Source organism: Urtica dioica, chromosome 11, assembly GCF_054948205.1.
Source record: "Urtica dioica subsp. dioica isolate 48M chromosome 11, U.dioica_male_clone48M_v1_H2, whole genome shotgun sequence".
Taxonomy (NCBI): Eukaryota; Viridiplantae; Streptophyta; class Magnoliopsida; order Rosales; family Urticaceae; genus Urtica; species Urtica dioica.
This window is the reverse complement of record NC_142766.1, coordinates 11,665,873-11,689,575: the sequence shown is the minus strand read 5'-3', so window position 1 is coordinate 11,689,575 and position 23,703 is coordinate 11,665,873. Positions and strand designations below refer to the sequence as shown.

Below are 23,703 nucleotides of genomic sequence, written 5' to 3'. Positions count from 1 at the left end.
GCAGCTCCGACGTTCTCCATTGCCTGGGTCGGCTCCTCACGGTCTCGCATCCTTCCTTCTGGCGCTCTCCTCGGGCTTCCGTCTTTGGGTGGCGTTTCATTGTCTCTCAATCTTCGGTGGCGGATGTTCTTCTCCGCCGCTCGTCTCGGGGTGTTGGCTGCGTTTGGGCTCTTCGCGGCGTCGATCTTGGACGACGGGAGGTCTGCTCTTCCTTCAGCTGCCTAGTTTTGTGTGTAGCGTGTCGTCGTTGTGCGCATCCGCGTCTGGGCTACCGCTCTCCGACCGTAGTTCGACCGTCATCGGTGTGCGCCGTCGAGCTCTTGCTCTCCGTTCGTTGTGCGACTGACGAAGGTTCGCAGATCTGGATTGGTTGGATCTGAGGTGGTAGTAGATCTGGGTTTTTGTGGTTGGTTTACTGTTTCGGCGGCTGGTTTTTGGTTTTTAGTTTAGCTTTAGGGTTTTGGTTGGAGTATGGATCCTTTTAATTTTTATTACGCTTGTTTTGTTTTGGTTTGTTTTGGACTCGGATTAGTCGTAGTCTCATCTCCCTAGTGGATTTCCTGTTAGGTTTTTATAGGTTGAAGAGCCACCCTATTCGTGGTTATCGGACCGAGTTTGGTTGGATTTTTCCATCGCCATTCTTCGGGTTTTTTAACGAGCCTCTTGTGTGCTCTATTGGTGCTTGTAATTCTTCTCGTTGTCGGAAGTTTGCACATATCGTACTTTTACCAAAATTTAGTGTTAGATTCACCTCGACGTAGGTCTTGGTAATCTATGTACTAAGGTGTTATTCTCTTATATTGATGGGTTTTTTTTACCCAATTTTAATGGAAAGTCCGTACTATTAAAAAAAGATGAAAAACAATTACGACTTTTCTCTTTAAAAAAAATATGCTACACTTGTTCATTTTTTATTTATGATAATACATTAATTACAAGATTAGAATAAAATGGAGGGCATATATATAATTAATTAGTAATTCATATGTGATATATATATATATATATATATATAAATATGTTATATGTATATTAACATATGGACCAACAACATTAAAAAAAAAAAATTTAAAATGAATGAAACGAAATGTCAAAACATACCATGGAAAACAATTGCATGGACATATAGGCCATGCATTGGCATGGCCCACAAAAAAACTAGTGAAACTAAAAAAAGTCAGCAATAAAAAACTTGTGTGTTGAATACGTGTGCTTTTGCTACGTGAAAAGTTGGCGGTTGATGACGAAGATTGTGGATGAGTAAAATACATCGTATTTGTTCATATTTTTATTTTTGTCCGAAAATACTATAGGGGGGGTCAGAGGACGGTGTGGCCATACCTCTCTCACTAAGTCGCCAACTAAAAACTAAAAGAAATCTGTATATAGATCAGTAAATGTTGAATCTTATCTGTAGATATACCAATGGATTAGGCTTTTGTGCACGCATTTGACTCTTCCTGCTTCGATTTGGATTATATCATATGAATTCGGCCATATAGAACATCATATTATTAATTTGTGTAAATAAATATTTTATATCATATCAATGATTTCCTTTTATGTGTTAAAATTGTTCACCATATTAATTTTTTAAATACAGATTTTGAGAAATAGCCATGCTCCGTTTAACAACTATCCATTAATCTCAATTAACTGTTAACTTTAATTTAAGCATATACGGATACGCTTCCAAGTCTTTTCAGAGAAGGTATTCCTCGATTTACATCCTTTTTTAATTTTTATGTGATTATGAAGCCATTCTCCTTTATTATACGGGTTAAAATAAATTTCGGTTAAAACATGATTAACCTTAAGATGAGATTACTATGTCGATATTTAAACATCAGTAAATCTTTGGCATGAGGATTTTGTTTAAGATCGAAAATGGAATCACAGCAATTCAATGCAAATCTTGAGGACAAGGTCACACTCTAAGTTGTAGCTAGGTTTAATTGCTATTTTAACCCTATTTCGTAAGCTAATTTAGTTTTTATATTTTTTTTTCTATGATTATTTTTTTGCTAATTTGTTTGGAAACAAAACAGTGCATAATTTATCACAAGAGTTTATGAATGTCTTATCTTATTATAATGTGTATATTGTCAAGTCAGCGAACGTAGATAATTAGTGTGTAATAAATACAATTCAATATTCTTTTTGTTCAACTGATGTTTTAATTGACGCGATGCATGTACTTCCTTTCAAAGCGGAAATGAAATATAATAATCCATTTTCTTGAGTAATTAGCTTTTATTTATTTATTTATTTATTTTTTTCAGGACGACACCACGGTTCTTCCTTAGAAAAAAATAAAGGATATTACAGTTTGGAAAACCTGCCTCCAATTACAGATAGTATACACGATGTACATGGATTTATTTAGTGGTACATAAATCTGAGACTTTTAATATGTTAGTTCATTTTTTTAATCAGATCCATCGCTAATTCAATTAAAAAAAAAAAAAAAAAAAAAAAAAAAACTATCTTATATTAATTCTGGCAATGGAGGAATTTTTCTTCCTCAACTCCAAACCATTCGATCTGATAATGGTTCTGAATTTTTATCACAAAAGATGAAAACATAGTTCCACGATAATGGAATTATTCATCAACCTAGCTAGTTGCGTTTCAACTCCTCAACAAAACGGTGTTGTTGAACGAAAACACCGACATCTTCTCGATGTTGCAAGAGCCTTGCGATTTCAAGCAAATTTACCCTTGTCTTTTTGGGCAGAATGTGTCCTTACTGCTGCTTTTATCATTAACAAACTTCCAACTTCGATTCTTCAATATCGCTCTCCTCATCAAATTTTACTAAACACCATCCCTTCGTATTCATCACTACGAGTTTTTGGATGTTTATGTTTTGCTAAAAACATGAATATTAAAAATAAATTCGATGAGCGTGCCAGTCGGTATATTCATTGGCTATCCGTTTGGTCAAAAAGGGTATCGCATATATGATTTGAAAACGCAAAAAAATCTATGTTTCTCATGATGTTGTCTTCCACGAAAAAAATATTCCCATACTCTGATCTCGCGTCATCATCTCTTAATAATTCCATTACAATCAATTCTCCGGTCATTGATGATAACTTGCTTACTGATGATCACAGTGACATTATTGTAACCACTCCGGCATCATCTCAAGAACAAGTCAGTTCCAACGGTGCTCCTTCACTATGTGACAATACACCTTATGATAGTGTTACCACCACATAAATAGTTCCTGCTCTTCGGGATCATCCTCAACGACATCCTTGCCCACCACGACATCTCACTGATTACATATGCAATACCACTTCATCATCTACTGATTTTCCATTGGCAAACTATTTCTCTTTGTCCAATTTCAGTTTTTCTTCATCAAGCATTCTTGATGTCTGTCATTTCAAATAAAGAACCATGTTCTTATTCTCAAGCCATGAAATCAGTGGAATGGAGTGATGCCATGGCTAAAGAAATAAAGTCCCTTGAATTAAACAAAACATGGTCATTATGCCCTCTTCCCGAAGGAAAATCTGCAATTGGTTGTAAATGGGTTTATAAAATTAAATATCATTCTAATGGCTCAATCGAAAGACATAAAGCTCGTTTAGTTGTCAATGGTGTTGTCAATGGTGCCCACAAGAAGAGTTGTAGTCTTTATTTTGTACATTTGATGTAATAAAGTCTCACGAAGACTCTTACTTGTAATTGCTTATTCATTAATAAAAAGTTGAAACGTTCATTCATTCTTCCTTGTCTGTTTGAAGCTTTATGATAAAACCTTAGTCTTTAGTCCATAAACAAACTTAACAACTTACGAAGAGAAAAATGTAGATTTGCATGAACAAATTCTTCGTAGTTTGCTTAAAACGATATATTCGCAATCTAAGGGTCAAATGACTATTGACCTCAGTACGATTGTTAGGAAAATATATGATGTCTGGTTATGAGGCATTGAGAGTTGGAGACTCTATAGTTCTTCTAGGTATCTTCTGAAGGTACTGAATTAACCAGTGCGCTTCTAGAGATAAAATAAGAACAAACCATTTAACCTCTTATGTCTCGAAGTCACTACTTATGAATTGCATCGTGCTTACCTTAATCCTGAAATGAGACGTGCCATTTCACAGCTTACGTATTCTCATTTGAGAAAGTCAGAGTTCGGACTCACTATGTGATTCTGAACAGGGCCTATTGGTGAAGTACTAAGTTGTGAGAATGTCATGAGTAACGTTGTGAAGTTCTCATAGATATGGAATTCATGTACAAGATTGCTGAAATGCAATGTATATCACCTCATGCTTTGTTCCTTGTTGGATGAAATCATGTGACTTTTTAGCTCCTCGTCAATACATTGTTTCTAACTTATTCACAAGCGACAAAGGAGTTGAGGAAATAACAGCTAGAAGGGTGAAATGGTAATTTTGTAAATCCCGACTAGCTGATGATATTCATGAAGGGTAAACATAGATAATATTCAGTAGATCCACTCATCATAATTAGGTTGAATTCTTGAGTAGAAAATAAATTCATTTGAACCGAGAGATTTTTAATGTCAACTCTTTAGTGGAGTCAGTTGACATTAAGCTAAACTTGGAAAATGTTTGTGAACTTTTGAGTCCAACTATTTAGCTCAAGCTTTGTTCATTTGGATCCATGAGGTTACTGTCACAAATCATATCGAGTAGGAATAGTTAAACTAGAAGCTAAGTCAAAACAAGAACGAGACAAGTTTTACGAAAATTGTCAAAAAGGTATTTTTGTCTTTTTGGACATAGGATGAAATGAATGTCAATAAATTATTTTGACATAGTCATTTGATGACTTGCATTCACTCGGCCAAGTTATTTGTTTGGGCCTTGTGGATTAATTTCATTTCATAAGAGTTTTATTGAAAATTCTTAATAGGTCTTTCTCATGTTGTCATGAACAAATGAAGAAGCTTGTAGAAGCTCCATCTAGAGAGACTTGGCCTCCCACCCTATAGAGAAATAAGAGAGATTATTTTGTGCATAAATGTATCAAGATACTTGACCAAAGAAAAAGAGGAAACAAATTTCCTCCATGCACAAAGAGGGAATTCGGTCAAGACAAGTCAAGGGAGAAGAAAACATAAAAGGAAACAAATCCAAGGCCTTCTAGAAGGCATCTTGGCCATGTGGAATAAAAGGGAAAGATGGAATATTTTGCTCATGAATATGTGATATTCTGTAGAAGAGGAGACTACCTTATTGAAGGTGAAACCTCTCCTATAAATAGAACCCTCATTCTTCACATTTCATTTATCTCAAGTTTTAGAGATTGAGAGCTTCTCTCTCTAGAGTTGGCCGACTTCTCCTCTCTCTCTCTCTAGTTTTCTTTCGTTTTTGTTTTGGCACCTAGGTCCTCATTTGACCTAGCGTTTTTAGCTCTTCGACTTTGAGACTTGTTCTCAAGCCGTCGTGTTTAAAAGTGCCCACTCACTAATTCCTTTTCTCTCGAGTTATTCTTGTAATAGAAACTGTCGTGGTTGCTCGGGTTGCCGAGGAAAGAAGAGAGACATGCTGCGTGGGAGACGAACGTTGCAACCTTCCAAAAGCTTCTCAACGTTCAAGCTTCTAAAATGGTTAGTAAATATATAATGCTCATAATAGTTTTTATTTACATCTACTTGCTCTTTGTCTAGGTTAGTAAAACATTTTACTTTTCAAAAGAAAATTTTTTAAATTCCGCCGCTTACCCGAAGCGTTAAAATTTTTCTTAAACCCTAGATCAATTCAAACAAATGGTATCAGAGCTAGGTCAAAGATATGCATGTACATGTAATTAAAATTATGAGCTTGAAAATCGTTTTCAAAAGTTTACTAATTTTGTGACAAGTTAGAATTGTTTTCTTAGTTTCTTTTTAAATTTATTGCTCTTGCCTTTAAATTAAAAATCATGTTGATTTTCTATGAGTTTGGAATATTATTAAAACACATTAGAATCAGTTCTAAAAGTTTTTAATTTTTTATATTGAAAAACGTGTTTTTAAGTTTGAGAAAATTTCGAATAAATTTTGTGACTAGTTTTCTTGTCTTACTAGTTTCTTTTATTTTCTTGAATCATTTTATGCTTCTTGTTATTTCTTTTATACCATGTTATTACCATGTTAATAAAACACAAATAAAAGCCTTAACAACTTCATAAAATGTTCCGTTACACTCGATTCTTTCTACGCACTCAAAGACCGAACTTTAATTATTTCTGTTTTCTTCGAGCTGGAGTAAAACCCGTGGTAAAAGTGACATAACTCTCTGCTCAGAATTCAAAATTTAATGATTCTTAAATAAAATTAAAGGTCTGTCTGTCTTCTTTCCAATGCCACCGGTTTTAGGTCAAAAGGACATTGGAGCCTCCAGTTATGGTGATTTGACTCTGAGGTGCGCAGCTGTTCCGAAAGTCCAGTTTTTTTAGAAATATGGATTTTCAACCCCACTACCATGAGTTATAGAACTCTAATGAGAAACTTTTCTTGAGAAAAAATGTTTTTTTTATAAGATTATAAACATGATGTGAAATATTAAAATGTTTTGATTTTTGAAAGTTTAAATTGAAATTGAATTTTTACAAAATTAGTTTGAATTTTGAAAAACCGTTTTCGTTTTCAAACTTGAAAATATTTTGTCATCCAAATCAAATAAGTTTTCAAAATATTTTCAAAACTATATCTATATCAAATATGTTCAAAATCTATATGCTCTTGAAAAATATTGGATCACCCAATGACTCAAAAAAATGTTCTTCATCTTCAACGTCGTCATTGAATACGTATGACATGGGATAGTCTTCAACGAACCCAGCAAAAATTTGCATGATTCACGATCTTCTTCGGCTCTGATACCAAATAATGAGAACCTCGCTTCCTTTGCGATAAACGGAGCTCAAATCGTTGCGGAATTACGTGGGTTGTCTCAATAAGTCTTTGCTTCAATTTGGATGAAGGTTTGCGGTTTTGTTGTTGTAGGGAATTTTTGGTTGTTTTTGGATAGGTTAAAAGGAAGGGTCGGTTTGGTGTTTTGGGTGGAGTGATAATCGCCACAATAGTTTGTAATTTGAACTATTGATAAGATTGAGGGGGGGAATGAAAGACGCCACAATAGTCTATGGAATGAAACTATTGATAAGTCTAGAACTCGAAGAACGCCACAAGGTTATTTGCCTTGATAAGTTCAACGATTTAGAACCTAAGTAATTAGAGAGTATTTTCTCACAAAAGTGTTTTAAGAAATGTTCATTCATAATCTATCCATTACAAAATAGGTGCTCATGATTTATAGATTCATCAAGAGACTTTTCATAATCCAAAAACTGAATATTAATGCATAAATTAAATCTACTTAAACACAATAATAAAAGCTATAATTAAATTAATCGAGAAGAACACAAAACGTCATTTTGAAAGCCTAAACGTCAGAGTTCGGCTTAAATCCCGAGACCCCACTTTGTGAGTCTTGTTTACTAGGTCAATTCCACTCATAAAACACTACTCTTTTGTCCGTTTCGGTGATCTCAACATTCTTGAAACTATAGCCCAGTTTGCCCTGCATCAATTTGGATGTGAACCTCGCTGATATCTTAGGTTCTAAATCGTTGAACTTATCAAGGCAAATAACTTTGTGGCGTTCTTTGAGTTCTAGACTTATCAATAGTTTCATTCCATAGACTATTGTGGCGTCTTTCATTCCCCCCTCAATCTTATCAATAGTTCAAATTACAAACTATTGTGGCGATTATCACTCCACCCAAAACACCAAACCGACCCTTCCTTTTAACCTATCCAAAAACCACCAAAAATTCCCTACAACAACAAAACCGCAAACCTTCATCCAAATTGAAGCAAAGACTTATTGAGGCAACCCACGTAATTCCGCAACGATTTGAGCTTCGTTCATCGCAAAGGCAGCGAGGTTCACATCATTTGGTATCAGAGCCGAAGAAGATCGTGAATCATGCAACTTTTTGCTGGGTTCGTTGAAGACTACCCCATGTCATACGTGTTCAATGACGACGTTGAAGATGAAGAACATTTTTTTGAGCCATTGGGTGATCCAATATACGACGAGGAACTCCATGACGAGGAATTCAACGACGAATCGATTTTCCAAAAATATAACATCAAAGAGCCAATATGTGACTATCCGATCTTCGAAGAGCTAATCTTTGACAAAGACGAGGAAGACATGAAGATATCTCTTTCTCCAATTATCAATCAATCCGATGGAGGTGATACAATTTTTGTTGACGTGTCTTATTTATTTGAGGTTGAATTGAGTATTTTGGAGTTCATCAAGATTGTCATTCTTCATTCGCACCACATAAGAATGCATCGAATTCGAGGACGAATTCTGTCAAACACGGGGAGAATGATGCAGGGCAAACTGGGCTATAGTTTCAAGAATGTTGAGATCACTGAAATGAACAAAAGAGTAGTGTTTTCTGAGTGGAATCGACCTAGTAAACAAGACCCACAAGATGGGGTCTCGGGATTTAAGCCAAATTCTGACGTTTAGGCTTTCAAAATGGTTCCACTATCTAGATACCACTCTTGTGCTGCTTGTTCGTCTCCAACAGCAAGCTTGATTTGGTGATGACGACGTGCTTTGATTCCCTGTGATCTGTGGCTGTGGAGAAGAGCCACTGAAATGTACATCAAAGCGATGAAAACATTTCGTGACAAGATGACCAACTCTCCCAAAGAGCTGACACACAGGACGATTGTTGGTGTAGCCCCTACCACGGCCACCGCGACCGCGACCACGACCTCTACTTTGACCTCTTCCTCGTTGTGCAAAATGCGCTGATGGTGTCGAGAAGGAATCGGATCCAATTGCAGAGTTTAGAGAATCAATTCTCATCTCCTGAGATTGTAAGGCGAATTGTACCTCTGGTAGGGTAGGAGTGTCAGATTTGCTGGGGAGATTGACCACGACGGACTCGTATTCAGCTCCGAGTCCTCCGAGAATGTAGAGAATCAAATCGTCGTCGTTGATTACTGATCCGGCGCTGCTGAGATCATCAGCTATCGTTTTCATCTTGAGGATGAACTCGTTGATGCTGAGGCTTCCTTTCTTCGATGTCTGGAGTGCAAATCGGAGTTGCAGAACACGAGCTTTCGACGTCGTTTGGAAGATCTGACAGAGCGTCGACCAGGCTGAAGCAGAGGTTACGCATCTGTTCACATGACCTAACATACCTTCAGAGATGGAGGAGAACATCCAGCTGAGGGTGGATTGGTCATATCGGAGCCAAAGATAATAATCCGGATTTGGCGTTTGAGAACTGACGCCATTGTTGACTGACTGATGAAATTGAGGTGGACACGAGAGTGTACCAAGTAAGAAACCTTCAATTCCATGTGCTCTGGTTGTGGATAGTATCTGAGTACTCCAGAGGTGAAAATTGTTGCGATCCAAGCGGAGATTGAGCTGATTGATGTGCGGAACCACGCTCTGATACGCCTGAATTTGGCTCGCGAGGGCTCGCAACTGAGGATCTGAGATCGGCGACTGAGGAGCGACATTTTCCGATGACGCCATAGCCAAAAATCAATCGAGCTTAGAGCCTTGGCTCTGATACCATAACAGAAAGTAGGAAGAGAGAAGAGAGAAAGAGAGAGACGAGATTTGGGAATTTGTTTGACTGATTGACTAACTGACTACCAATCATTCGTTGGTGATATAAATACAATTCTTGCAAACTCATCTCAGCCGTGCGTGTCTAACAAACTTATTTGAACGGTTGAGATTGAATGCTGACATGTACATACAAGTATTATCTAATATCTTATTATGAAAATACATATTATAGTAGTGAATAAGACATCTACGTAATGAATCCTACAAAGTAAAATGAACTACGTATGAAGTAGCACATCCTGGAATTTCTATCCACCAAACAATTATATATATATATATATATATATATATATATATATATATATATATATATATATATATATCCCTCATATCTTTAGGCAAAAAAAAATACAAATATCCTAGACTGCATGGGCCTAAAAGTAAAATAAATCCTACAAAGTCATCTTTGCGGATCTATAAATAGAGATGAGCGTCCTAGCTTCCATAGTAAACAATCACTGAGCGTTAACTATTTATTTTTCTTATTAGCGAAGAAGTATATCTTTTTCGTTCAGCATTTACAAACTGAAATCCGCTTCACAAACTGGGTCGACTTTGTTTTCAAATATGGAGTTGAAAAGGCTAAACTGTTTTCTTGAGAACAAGACCATCCTGATTACTGGCTCCACTGGCTTTCTTGCAAAAGGTATTACTACTAAACATTCTCAATCTTTTTTTATGGTCATTTTCTTAATAATTTTTCCTCTGTTCAACGAAATTTTATGCTACATATATACTTGGTTTCCAATGGTTGTAGTTTTGGTGGAGAAAATACTGAGCGTTCAACCACATGTGAAAAAAATCTATCTTCTCCTAAGAGCGCCAGATTCCAACTCCGCATGGCAACGCATGAAATCTGAGGTTCTTCACTTCATTTTCATATCTTTAAGTACATCAAGTTTGAAATCTTATTAAAAGTAAACCATTTAATACTCTTTCTTAGAATGATTATTCCAGTTTAGGGTTTCAGAATCACGTTCTACTTTGATCACTGGCTTAAGCTTTTATATAACATATATATACATATATATATATATATATATTTATTATATTTGTTGCATTGTAATAAGCTTTTGGGGACATATAAGGAACAACATTAAGCAGCAGTGATTTTTATAAAGTTCAGGGGTCATATGTTTCGCCAATGCCAGGAAAGCAATAAATGATTATTTAATTTAAATGTATTTCAACGTTACAGATTGTAGAGAAAGATTTGTTTAGGGTTTTAAGGACAAAATGCGACAACGCTGGGTTTGAGACTCTGATAGAAAAACTGGTTCCAATTCCTGGAGACATTGCTCATGAGAGCTTTGGAATCAAAGATTCCGCTTTGATGGAAGAGATGTTTAAGGATATTGAAGTTATTGTCAACTCTGCTGCCACTACCAACTTTGACGATAGGTAATAAATTTACTGTACCCATATTTCTCGTAGATTACATTTGTGAATCATATTTTATCTCGTGATCATCTGGTATTTTCCTATAACAAGAAACGTGCGTGGTTCATTCACTTCATTGCTATTATTTTTCTTTCTTCTTTTACTCTAAAAAAAAGCCTAGGCATGCTAATTTCTAGTGCATGTGATTGTGACTATGCATATTTTTAGAGTTATTAATTACTAGTGATGTAATGCCAGCTAGACAAGTTATATATGCCTTCCTAACTTCAGTTTCGTATCAAGTCCTGAAGCTCGATCGTAAAATATATATTGGCAGGTATGACGTGTCCTTGTCTATTAACACAATGGGAGCTCTGAATATTCTGAACTTTGCCAAGAAGTGCACTGAGCTCAACATTATTATCCACGTATCAACAGGTTCATATGCTATTCTCAATCACTATCCCTTTATTTTCATGACTAAGCATTTATTATAAGCATCGCTCAAGTCTTTTATCACGACAACCAAGCATTATGAAGTTCATAGAATTAGCTAAAAAAAAAAAAAAAAAAAAATAAACTGATTCCTCGGAATGAGTTTGTTTTTAATTAAATAATAAATTATTAATGGACCTTTTATATTATAGACAAGAAGTGCACTCAGCTGTACGTCGTAAGCTATTGCAACACATATACCATATATTAAATAACAGATATCAAGTTCAACATTTAATAAGTGTTTATCTCCTTCTCAAGCATATGTCTGTGGTGAACAAGAGGGACTCATACATGAAAAGGCAGTCAATATGGGCGATACTCTAAAAGAAACGTCTTGTAAATTAGATATTAATTTTGAAAATAAGTTGGTGAGCGAGAGGCTGAAGCAATTAAGATCTGAAGGTGTTTCAGAGAAAGATATTACAATTCAGCTCAAGAATTTTGGAATGGAAAGGTGATCTTTTATTTTTAAGCCCCATACATGACCATAGCACAAATGTGTACCGGTACTGTTGCTAATATACTTTTCAAAACTTTATTTATCAGGGCAAACGTGTTTGGATGGCCAAATACATACAGTTTCACAAAGGCAATGGGAGAAATGAATTTACGTGAATTTAATGATCAAAATATCCCAATTGTCATAATCCGTCCAACTATTATTTCCAGCACGTACAAACATCCATTCCCTGGTTGGATCGAAGGCTTAAAGTAAGTTTTATAAATGTAAATCTTAATTACTGAATAATATCTTATGATGATATATATTTACTAAAAAGATTATATAAATCATACAGAAAATTCTAAACCTATATTATTAATGTATATTACAGAAGTATGGATGCTGTGATAGCTGGGTACTGCAAAGGAAAATTGCCAAGCTTTTATGCTACTTCTTCACTGATACTCGACATAGTAAGTGAAGAACACAGAAAAAAAAAATACTCTAAAATTACAATCATTAAATATAATAAATATGTACTAGTATCATTTATTAATTAATGGATATTTTTTATCACGGGAAAATAAATTATATATTTTTCTACTTTAAAAGAATTTTAAAATATATTTCGCAATTTGAGGTTGAATAAAGTTCGCATCCAATTATAAAACGCCAAACAAAAATATACATTAATTTAAAAATGAGCAAATAAATAACTTCCACATGTGAATTTACTTGTCGAATTATATTTTCTTATATATTTAACTCATCCCAGATTCCGGCGGATATGGTGGTGAATTCAATGATAGTGGCGATGGTAACTCATGCAAATATGCGATCGAACGATAACATCATGATTTACCAAATGGGATCTTCACTAAGAAATCCCATAAGTTTCTCTACGATGCAAACTTTTGCCCATCGATACTTCACAGAAAACCCACTTGCTGATAAGGAAGGAAAGCCAATTATTGTTGCAAAACAAAGTACATGGAATAGCTTATTCACCTTCCGAATTTACATGATGATCCGCTTTGGAGCACCGCTTAAGGTTTGCTCTAAATCATCACAATTTAAGAATCAATATATTATCTTCATCTTAATTTATATTTAAACTTTTTTTTTTTGGGAACTATTTCATAGATATTTCAATGGGCAAATACAGCTCTTTTTGGGTTATTCCGCGACGAGTATAATAATAGGCAGAGAAAATTCAACTTAGGATTGCGGTTGGCGGAAATTTACAAACCATATTTGATGTTCCATGGCGTGTAAGTACTTCTCATTGACTGCACTGTTTGACATTACTTGTTTATAATTATTTTTTTTTTTAAATAGAAATCGTATTTAAATGTTTGGTAAAAATTTTATTTTTTAAATATAAAATATTTTTCAATATTTGAACTAAAAAGCTAAAAACTATGTTTTGAAACTTTTTCCACATAGTTTTGCTTTTAATTTATAATTTCTCTATCTTAATTTTTTTATTCTCTTACATTAACTTTTAATAATTCTAATTATCTGTATATGTTTTTATCAAATAATTTTTTTGATGCCATCAAAATTTAAAATTTATTTTTTATAATTTATAGACACACATTTAATATTTTTTTTCATATAGCTAAGAAAATCTTATTATTATTAATTACATTTTATATAAATAATTATTAATTAAAAATATTAATATTAATTTTATCAAACATTAAATTTGCTTCTGCTAATAGCTACAACTATTTTTACCTGTTTATTTTTTAAAACATTAACTTTAAAATAAAAATTAGTACTGTAATATGCCTAACTATTTAATTATGCTGTAATAAAATTTTACAGATTTGACGACAAGAATTCAGAGGAGCTTCAGAAGAAAACAATGGCTAGTTTCGTGGATGCAAATTTATTTATCTTTGATTCCAAGTGCATCAATTGGGAAGACTTTATCATGAACTCTCACATTCCGGGTCTTGTGAAATATGCCGTTAAATAGTAAAAAAAAAAATTAAAAAAAAAAGCTTAATGTTGGAAAAGTCTTGAATCCCATACTCATTAATAAAAGTTCAAATTTATTATCCTGTACTACACGATTTTTTTTTTTCTCCATATAGCAGTCTATTTAAAAAATAAATAATCTTATCAACTGCAATAGATATTTCAGGACAATTGTCTGGTGTTATACAATATATGTTCTTATGTTATTTTCCTTTCTATATACCGGTTGTAGATTATTTATGAGGTCATATTCTTAGTTTTTATTGGACTTATTTTAAATTTGATGTACATTCCAAAGAGAAAATTATTCAAACACTGCTACACGAATGAGTATTAACGGCGTTATCTCCTCGAAACACTTTTGCGGCCTCCCAAAAGCACCGCTAAAGAGAGCACCTCTAACAGTATTCCGCCGTGATTTCTCCACGGACAGACTACAAACAACTATCCTTAACTAAACATCATTGTCTCATTTTTATGCTGCTAGCCAAATTTACACAAAAATTAACCGCAAACCTCTTCCAAATCGTTAACAATTCCAACCAGTTATTGGATTATTATATATCAAGTCATATTAGAATAAATATTAGTAAGCAGTGACGGAGCCAGTATAGGCCCAGTAGGGGCTTAAGCCCCCCCTCAAAAAAAAAATTTGCACTTTTTGCCCATTTAAAAAAAAAATTACATTTTTTTCCCTTGAAAATTTATACTTTTGGCCCAATTTTTATAAATTTTTTACAATCAAGCCCCCCCTGAATTTTTTTTTTCAAATTAGCCCCCCGTGATGGGCTTTTCTGGCTCCGTCACTGTTAGTAAGAACGGGAATTTATCGGCTACAAAAGTCTAGAATTTTCTAGATCATTCGCACTACTTGTAACATAACCAGGATTATATATTATCTGAAATTTTGATTAGTCATAAAGACAAGATGTCACACACAATGTAATGATAATGTGTTCGACAACTTGCTTGAACACAGATAATGGATAAACAACGAAGCAGTGCAAAAATAAAAGACGCACAATATGGTTATCCAGTTCAGTGCAACAACACCTACGTCTGAGGGCACTCTGTCAGTGGAAAGGATTTCAGTCAATAGTACAAACAAGGTCTTATATGATTACAACACAAAATCAAAGCCCTAGAAACTATTACCACAAGTGAATACCTAGACCAGGGACTCCCTCTGCATTTGAGATATCCTCGATTCCACTATTCGAGCAAACTCCTATGCTCGGACGTCTTCAGTCTTCAATCACACGTGAGTCTTCAATCACGTAAACACAGAACCCAAATCACTCAAACACTCAATCTTCTCGAATAGTATTTGATGAATAACACTGCTCTTATCAATACACAAAGTCTCTCAGTCCGCCGGTCTTGCACGTCTAGGAGTCCAAAGTATTTTGATAAAGCGTCAAGGCTACTAAAGGGGCAGCGCATGACTTTTATAGCAGCTGTACAATCCTGGAAGTCTATCTAGGGTTTCCTTACCCATACTGCAAGAATATTGCACAATAAAGATACCTGCGAGACAATCTGGTAAAACCGGAAACTTGCCAGAAATTCGTCTAATCTTGGTCAAATACTCCACCATGTAAGCCAAGACTGAACTCTCATTTATACTATAACTATATTTACTCATCATGACGAGTCTCCACTAATCTAGTCAGTTCGTGATCAAGATCCGTTGGGTTCAACCCGTATCGACAAAGGTCAAATATTTTGTTATACATTTCTTGATACATATATACCCTAAGCACCGTTGCTTCTCCAGCGAAAGATTCTTCCGAACGTTACTTACTTCGAAAGTGCTAGCAATCTATCTGTTCTGGAATCAACCCTTAGGTGAGTGAACATTAACCTTCTTTCAGGAAGGCTGGATTCTGTACTGTCAACCACTTTCTTCTCAGATCATATTCCGAGTTCCCAAGACATAAGTTTAATCAGCGTCTCAGTAGCCTTTAACGAAATGAGTCAAAGAACCCGGCAATATGAACTAGAAGTCCGCGATGACTTCAAGATCAAGTCTCATTGTGACCATCATAAGCAACCCCTGCTAGTTCGTCGTAACGATACTTAAATGACACATTTACAACAAAAGTCTGTCTGGGTCGTACACTTACCAAAAGTGCAGAATGCTCCCACAAAGTGATCATCATTCACTCGTGTTTCCACATATATGAATTTAGATACCGTTTTCCAAGTGTGTATCACTCATCGACCATGTTTTAGCTCACCGCCCGAACTCAGGTGCTCAGCACGTGATTCAGTTTAATACGGAGGCTATGGAAGATAGTTGTTATTGATTCTGATTTCATAACTCAACCCACTAATCATATGATGCTAATAAAATAAATTCTTATCTAATTCTGTAATCATTCATGGTTATTAACTTCAAGTGGGCAATATTCCTAATATCCTTAAGCTCGACAATGCGGGAGTTCCGCGGGTCTTGTCTGGGATTGGATTTCAGATCTCGTTTGGAGGCAAGTCCTGATTCCTCTGTGCTAGTCGGCGCATGTTGTACCGGGCACTTTCAGCGCGATAGTTCTCGCCTTTGTCAGATGTGTTGTGGATTTGATTGTTCATGTTTTCTCAAGTTTGAGTAAAATTAGTTTTTTAAAAGAAGAAAAGAAGGTGATTTGAAGGGATTTTGGGTCGTTTAAGTCGGGAAGTACCCTCCTTCTAGCGCCAAAATATTGTCGGCGAAAATCGACAACGTGGAAATCTTCGGGTGGTTCGACACAAGGCCAGACCAAATGACCACACCCGAGCAAAGTGTAGGAACTCGAAAGTCTCGAGTTCGTTCCTCTAGCCCGAAGGCATTCTATGAGGAGAGAATGTGGTGAATGGGGGTGATTGGGCTTCTTGTGAGCTGACTGCATACCCGAATTACGGGATCAAGTCATGCCATAGTTCAATGCGTGTGTACACTATTTGGGACGCGGAGCCTGAACGATGTGCTTGAAAGAGGATACAGAGCGCGGAGAAGTCCTCGGCGATTTTTCAAGACTCTAGAATCGAGTGACCCGAGAGAGAATGTGTGTTTTCTCTTGGAGATGAGGGAGATTCTCAGTAGAGAATCCCGGGCATAGCCGTGTGTAGGAGATTAAGCGCTCAATTAGAGAAACTGTGTGCATAAAGTCTCTGGCAGCATTTCAAAACTCTAAGACGAGTAATCTTGAGGAGGAATGAATGTGTCTCTGACCCTCTCTGAGGGGGGTATATAGTAGATGTGGACGCCTAGGAGGGCCTCTGGACACACTTCCAGAAGTGCGCGGTGGAATTTGACGAGCGCGGAGCGCGCCAGTCTGTTGGCGCGCCTCCTTTTTTTAGGCGCGTGCACGGGGGGCTTCTAATAGCGCGCTCCCCGCGCATATCCGCACGAGGCGCATGGCGCCGGGCACCCAGCCTTCGTTGTGTGTGGCTGCAACGCGAGCGAGTATGGACTCGGTTTGGGCCCGTTTTGAGTGAGTTTTAGCTTTCATGGGCTTTGATGAGCTTTTTTCGTAGCTCGGCCCGTTGGGCCTCCGAATTCGGGATTCAACGCGGAATTCTTCGTAAGTCATGGAGAATTTAATAATTTCCGAAAACCACCGACAACATATATATTATTATTATTGTATTAATTAAAATATATCAACTCTTACCCAGTTTAAAAAAAAAAAGATTTGTAACTAATTAGGCCACTTTAAACATGTGATTTTGGATCTAGCCTACGTTTGACAATTTTTAGGGATATAGCCAAATGGCTTATGTGTCAATAATTAAGGTCTAATTTTCCTTTATTTATTAACAAATTCGTCACTTTCTCTCTCCTATTTTTTTTTCAAATAATTTTTTTTGCATCAAAACTTCAAAAATTCGTATATTTCTCATACGAACTCGAAATTGTGTGATTTCATATCTTACAAATTCGTGGCGTCGAGATCTTCAAAAATAGACCCATTTTGTTTGATGAAAAATTATGTTTAATGCATCATATTTACGTTTCCATTTATTTTTTTTATAATTTCAAAAAAATTCAGTTATTTCCATATTTAAGGTAGTAACGTGATTTTTCTACATTTATGATATTAAATATGATTTTTCGTCAAACACAATGGATATATTTTTGAAGATCTCGGCGTCACGAATCCGTAGGATTTGGAATCACTCAATTTCGAGTTCATATGAGATAGATATGGTTTTTTGAAGTTTTTATGTAAAAAAAAATGTAGGAAAAAAGTATGAGAGAAAAAATGACGAATTTGTTAATTAATAAGGGCAAATCAGACCTTAATTATTGTCACATAAACATGTTGATTATTTTCTTAAAAGTTGTAAAACGTAGGCTAAAAACAAATTTTATAGTTTCATTTTGGCTATTTTGCTAAACTGCCAAAAAAAAAAATTCCAAAAGCCACTGAGTGCCAAAATCTCATAAATAATGCGCATTAAAAACGAGAATTGAAATATATTAAAACTATTTTTTCATTGGTGAACTTTTGAAAATTGTTCGGTGCTCAAGATATTTTCAGCTAAAAATGATTGAAACCTAACTTTCACAGTAAAAAATATTGTGAAAAGTCATCCACGCTACTTAATTACTTACTAAATTTCACATGTTTAACATAGGGAGAGCTATAGGCGCTCTTTAGACCTCTTAATAATTTGTTTAAATTTTAAATGAACTTATTATTAATTAAGAAAATATATAGTTGAAACTAATACAATAACATACGACATGTTACTAAAAACATAAAGAGGAGTAATAAACTATATTTTTAATATTTAAATAATTAAATTATAATTTTAGTATAGGATAACATAAAAGCTATTTGAAACATTTATTTTAACGCCTCTAAAAAATAACATTTGCCAAAAGTCAGCAACTAATATGTGCATGCCCTCAACCGTATTTTCAGCATGAGGTTATTAATTGGGCCACTTAATTCACCGACGCGTCCAAAGAGTAAACCTATCAAATTGGGGGAAAAAAATATCATGATTTGTACAAGAAAATAAAAATAGTTTGTGGCATGCTTAGTTTTGGGACCAAAACTTGAAGATCAACTAAAAACTTCATTATAAAATTTGATGCCACGCTCACAAAAGTCTAAAAATACAATAATAAATGCAATTCCTACCTGTTTACTTTACACATAGTGATGGTGCCAACCTAAACAGAACAAGACATCCTAAATAGGAACACGCTCATTTCAAGCGAATATGCTACATAGATTGCGAATTATTCATGTAATATGAACAATAACAATTAATAATATTAAAAAAGAAAGTCAGCAATCTCAAAATTGTCTGTTGACTACGTGTGCTTTTGCCATGTGAAAAGTTGAGGGTCGATGATGGACATTATGGATATGTGGAAATACATAGTATTTGTTCATATTTTGTTTTCTTATTTGAAAATACTTTAGGGAGTCAGAGGGGCGGTGTGGCCATCCTCTGACTATCATTAATACGTCAGCAACTTGTAACTATATTAAAGCCGAATATAGAATTGGTCTACTGTGTGGTTATAGTTCCAACGGATTGGGTTTATGCGGTTGTATTGTATTTTACTATTCCTATTTAGATTATGCTAGAACGGATTTGGCCTTTGTGGCCTTCGAGACTATTTTGTAATTTTTATCCTTTTTAAATAGGGTTATTAAGTTATATAATCACACGGTTATAGTGAATTGAGATATAGCTCATTTTTCGTTAATTTCTTATAAATAACCAAGTTAACTTATTAACAGATTAGTAAAAGACTTATTTATTCCAATCAAACATGTAAAAAAGGGAACTTAATAGGCTGTCACGTATGCAAGTTGGTTATTTACAAAGTATTTACCAAAGGTTGACTAATTTACAATTCCTATAATTTAGGTGACTTACGTAGCCAATTTTTTGTTTTAAAAATCGATATGTTATATCTTATTTTTTTTTTTTTAAGTTTCCTTTTACGGGTTAAATAATGTTCAGTGTAAATCCAAAATTTGATAGTAATTAATGTTATTTGTGTGGTAATTTTGCCATGCTATGATTGCGAACTCCAAATGCTAGGCGAGACCACCAATTCCTATACATCAGATTTTAGTTGATCTTTGTTAACTTTATCTTTGAGTTTCTCTTTACCGGGTTAAAATATAATTAACCTTAAACTAAAAATTAAAACGATCATCTTTCCAAATCATTGCATCTCATGAACATCATATTGGCATATTCTTATAGGAAGAAAAAAAAAATCCCTGAGTGTAAGTTTGGTTAATGACAGTAGGTTTACTACATTAAATCGGCATGGAGCTATATTTAGCTGATTTTCTTGCCTAGTTAGTGTTGTAAGCTAGTTTGGTTTTTATTTTCCCTATAAGTAGATTATTTAATTAACAATATGCTAGTATATTTGGAAAATAATACTGCTGATAATAAAGATCCCTATATTCATTACAAATAACGATGCCTAGCCTACACAATTTATGGAAGAGTTTATAATATGTAGATTACTTTTTTGTTAAGTCTAGGAACGTATGGATCATTAGTGTGTGATAAGTATGGATGGCAACGGGTACGGGTAAAATCGGGTACATTTATTCCGTTATCCGTACCCGTTATAATTTTTTACCCGTTACCAGGATCCGTTTACCCGGATTTTGAGACGGCCCGGGGAACGGGGATACCCGCCGGATAAGCGGGTTAAAAATATTGGACCCGTTATCCGTTTAGCCAGTTTTAAAAAAGGGTAGCGGATCGGGTAGACCCGCTTACCGTTTACGCGTTTATAAAATAAAAATCCATCAACAATATAAAGTTTAAAAATAATAAAATTTAGGTGAAAAATATCAAAGTCTTACTACAATATAAAGAACATTAAAATTCAAAATAAATAAATAAATAAATACAAAAGAAGTCTTCATTGCAAATTGATCATATTCATTGTAAATTTGGTCATCTTCATTGCAACGCTATCATCTTCATTGCAACATATAAAAATTTATTATCTTTTTAAATATTTAAAAGTTAACGGGTCGGGTCCCGGGTAACGGGGTACGGGATGACTATTCCGTAACCCATACCCGGACCCGTTAAAACCTTAACGGGTATTACCCGTTTACCCGTTTATCCAAAAAGAACGGGTATTACCCGGCCCGAATAAATCGGGTAATTAACGGGTCGGAATGCAGTTAACGGGTCAAATTGCCATCCCTAGTGATAAAGACATTATTCTATTTGTTCAAATCTTTTAATAGGCGATAAGAGCTGGTGTGTATATATATACGTGAATATATTGATACAAGATAAAACGGCTTAAATTACAATGAATAATGAATGATCAAAGATAAAATTTAAAGCTCCTTAAAAAATAAGATGAAGATAAGTAAAATCATAAACGCAATGCTAATCACGAGATAATGTGAGTTTTTGGTTTTTTTTTCGGTTATATAGGTGTATATCCATTTGGTTATAGAGGTTTTGGTTTTAGCCAACCTTTTGTTAATTTTCAGTAAATAGCCACGCCCACCAATTAACAACTAATTAAAAGACCAAACAGACCTCAATAACTATCTCGTTCATTTTAAACTGAATAATAAAACATAATTACGAAGATTTGGTCATCATAATTGTCGCGCTATTCGAGGAAGCAAATTAAAAGTCATTAATTTGTTAGCTCCTCAACCTAACCATAATCCCGAAACAAAAAACCAAAAAAAGAAAAAAAAAACCCTAAAATTCTTCTGATTGAGGAACCTCCTTCATCGCCACCATCGCCCATTCCCCAGAAGAAGAACGGAGAAATCACCACCGCTCACTCCCACGCCTAATCCGCCGCTCCTCAATAACAACACCAATGTGGCGATTCTCGAACGGAATGTTTGCATTGGTTCGTCTTCGATACCGAGAACGACGAGGTCGAGAATTTCTTCAGATCGAGCTTCATTGTTGTTCTTTATTTTACACATGATTTTTTTTTCCTCTTTCTTCTTCGTCTTCTGGATGTAAATTGGATTTGTAAATAAGAGTCATGTAAATTGTAAATTGATTCATTTATATGTAAATTGATGTCATGTTAATAAGAGAGTTATTTACACGTTAAGAAAGAATAAAATTTTAATGTAAAATTGGATCAAGAAAGATCCAGCCAAAAATAAATAACATATTTACAGATTTTATTCAATAATTAATAGCCACAAAAATAGAAACAACTTAGCTAAAGTCAACGCAAATCCTCACGTCCAGAAACCCTACAATACACGTTAATAAATCTTTCCAAATCGGTAAGATTCAAAATTAAAATTAAAAACTCTCTAATTATAATTAGCCACCGTAATAAATACGAGTAAACGTGTAAAATTATTTCAATTAATAAGCTGCCACGTAAGCAAGATGACTATTTACATAAAATTAACGAAAAGTTGGCTGAAACCGAATTGCTAGCCTTATAGATGGCTACGTTGCCAATTTTTTGTTTTTTAGGTAGCATGTTCTACCAACAATTATTTATGTCATCACTTGTTGATAGAAACTTCTATGGTTACAAGTTACGTCTACAGAAAATAACTCATTTCTCGAATCTGTTATTTAACCTAAATACAATCGCACTGATCAAATATTCAATGGAGAAAAAATAGATCGTAGTCTGAATTATTCTAATACAAAACAACACGAGAAAAGTAAAGAAAAAAAACCTCCATAGGAGACGTGATTGGTCGATGCTAATTCGGACAACGAAGATGGGTGTGGGAATGTCGATGGTTCTAAGCTCTGCACGACAACTGCGAAGAGTTAAGAATCTCTTGTTGGCGACGAATCTGGCAAAAACATATAGAAAAAAGTAGCTCCCATAACTCGATAGTCCTCTGTTAGTTTAGACCGAAAATTGAAATTTCATTGGCTGAGAAACAATGGTATTGCTGAGAATGAAACCCTAAATTTTGTCTTTTTTCGTTGGGACTAGTTTTTTCGTTAGCTACTACAAAAATTAGCTTTAGAAGCAATGGGAATTTTAAAAGAAACAAGTTGCTTCTAAACTAGTCACCAAGATATTAAAGACGCAGTCTAAATTTTAGGCTACAATTATCGTTTCAAAAACTTTGTCGCCTTTTGAAAGTGGCATGTCACATCTATTAATGCGTTTTTTCGATTAACATTCATGAGACACATGTTTTTGTAGGAGCTTGTAACGTGTCTCGATGTTAGTTCCTCGGGTCACGTTTCTGTCGGTCTCGAGAGAGTAGTGTAGACTTGGGGCGTACCCGAAAGTCACTATCTCAAGTGAGTCCTCGGGTCACGTTTTCACGAAGCGTGTGGAGGGATATTCCTCTTATTAAGAGAAGAACTACATAAGAATTAGTATCTCAAGCTCTTGGACATTTTTAGAGAGGGAATATAATTTTGGCTTGGTTAGCCTTGGTTTGTGAGAGAAAATGTTTTAGAGAGTGTAAATATTTTCTCTTCCAATCTAGAGAAAATGGAAGTGAATTATTTCTCTGTTTTGTGATTTTATTGTGTGAGTGGACTGGTATTGATTCTCTTTAGTTTTGGTCTCAAGTGTTCTTGTGGAAGTAGAATCAAAAGAGAGAAGTGAGAGAGGGAGTTTATTGAGATAGTTTCTCTAAGTTGGAGAGAATGCCCTTGTGTTATGAGAGGATGAAGTATTTATAGCAGCCAAAGGATATTGGTGGAAATAAGTACTTGGTTGGGTGGTGGAGTCGTCCAGATGGTCTTGACCAAGTAAAGATGGCCGGGTAGTCTTGGCCGAATGAA

At 35.0% G+C, this 23,703-nt stretch overlaps 1 protein-coding gene across 1 annotated transcript; it reads left to right on the top strand.

The window, feature by feature from the left end:
- Positions 1-10,111: 10,111 nt before the first annotated feature.
- LOC149381240 (fatty acyl-CoA reductase 1-like) lies at positions 10,112-14,043 on the top strand. The gene is made up of 10 exons (XM_089601713.1): positions 10,112-10,293; positions 10,405-10,508; positions 10,846-11,048; positions 11,365-11,465; positions 11,784-11,979; positions 12,072-12,236; positions 12,359-12,440; positions 12,743-13,018; positions 13,111-13,238; positions 13,798-14,043. Exons 1-10 carry the CDS (start codon positions 10,215-10,217, stop codon positions 13,949-13,951), a joined length of 1,488 nt encoding a protein of 495 aa, XP_089457839.1. The 5' UTR covers positions 10,112-10,214; the 3' UTR covers positions 13,952-14,043.
- Positions 14,044-23,703: the final 9,660 nt, after the last annotated feature.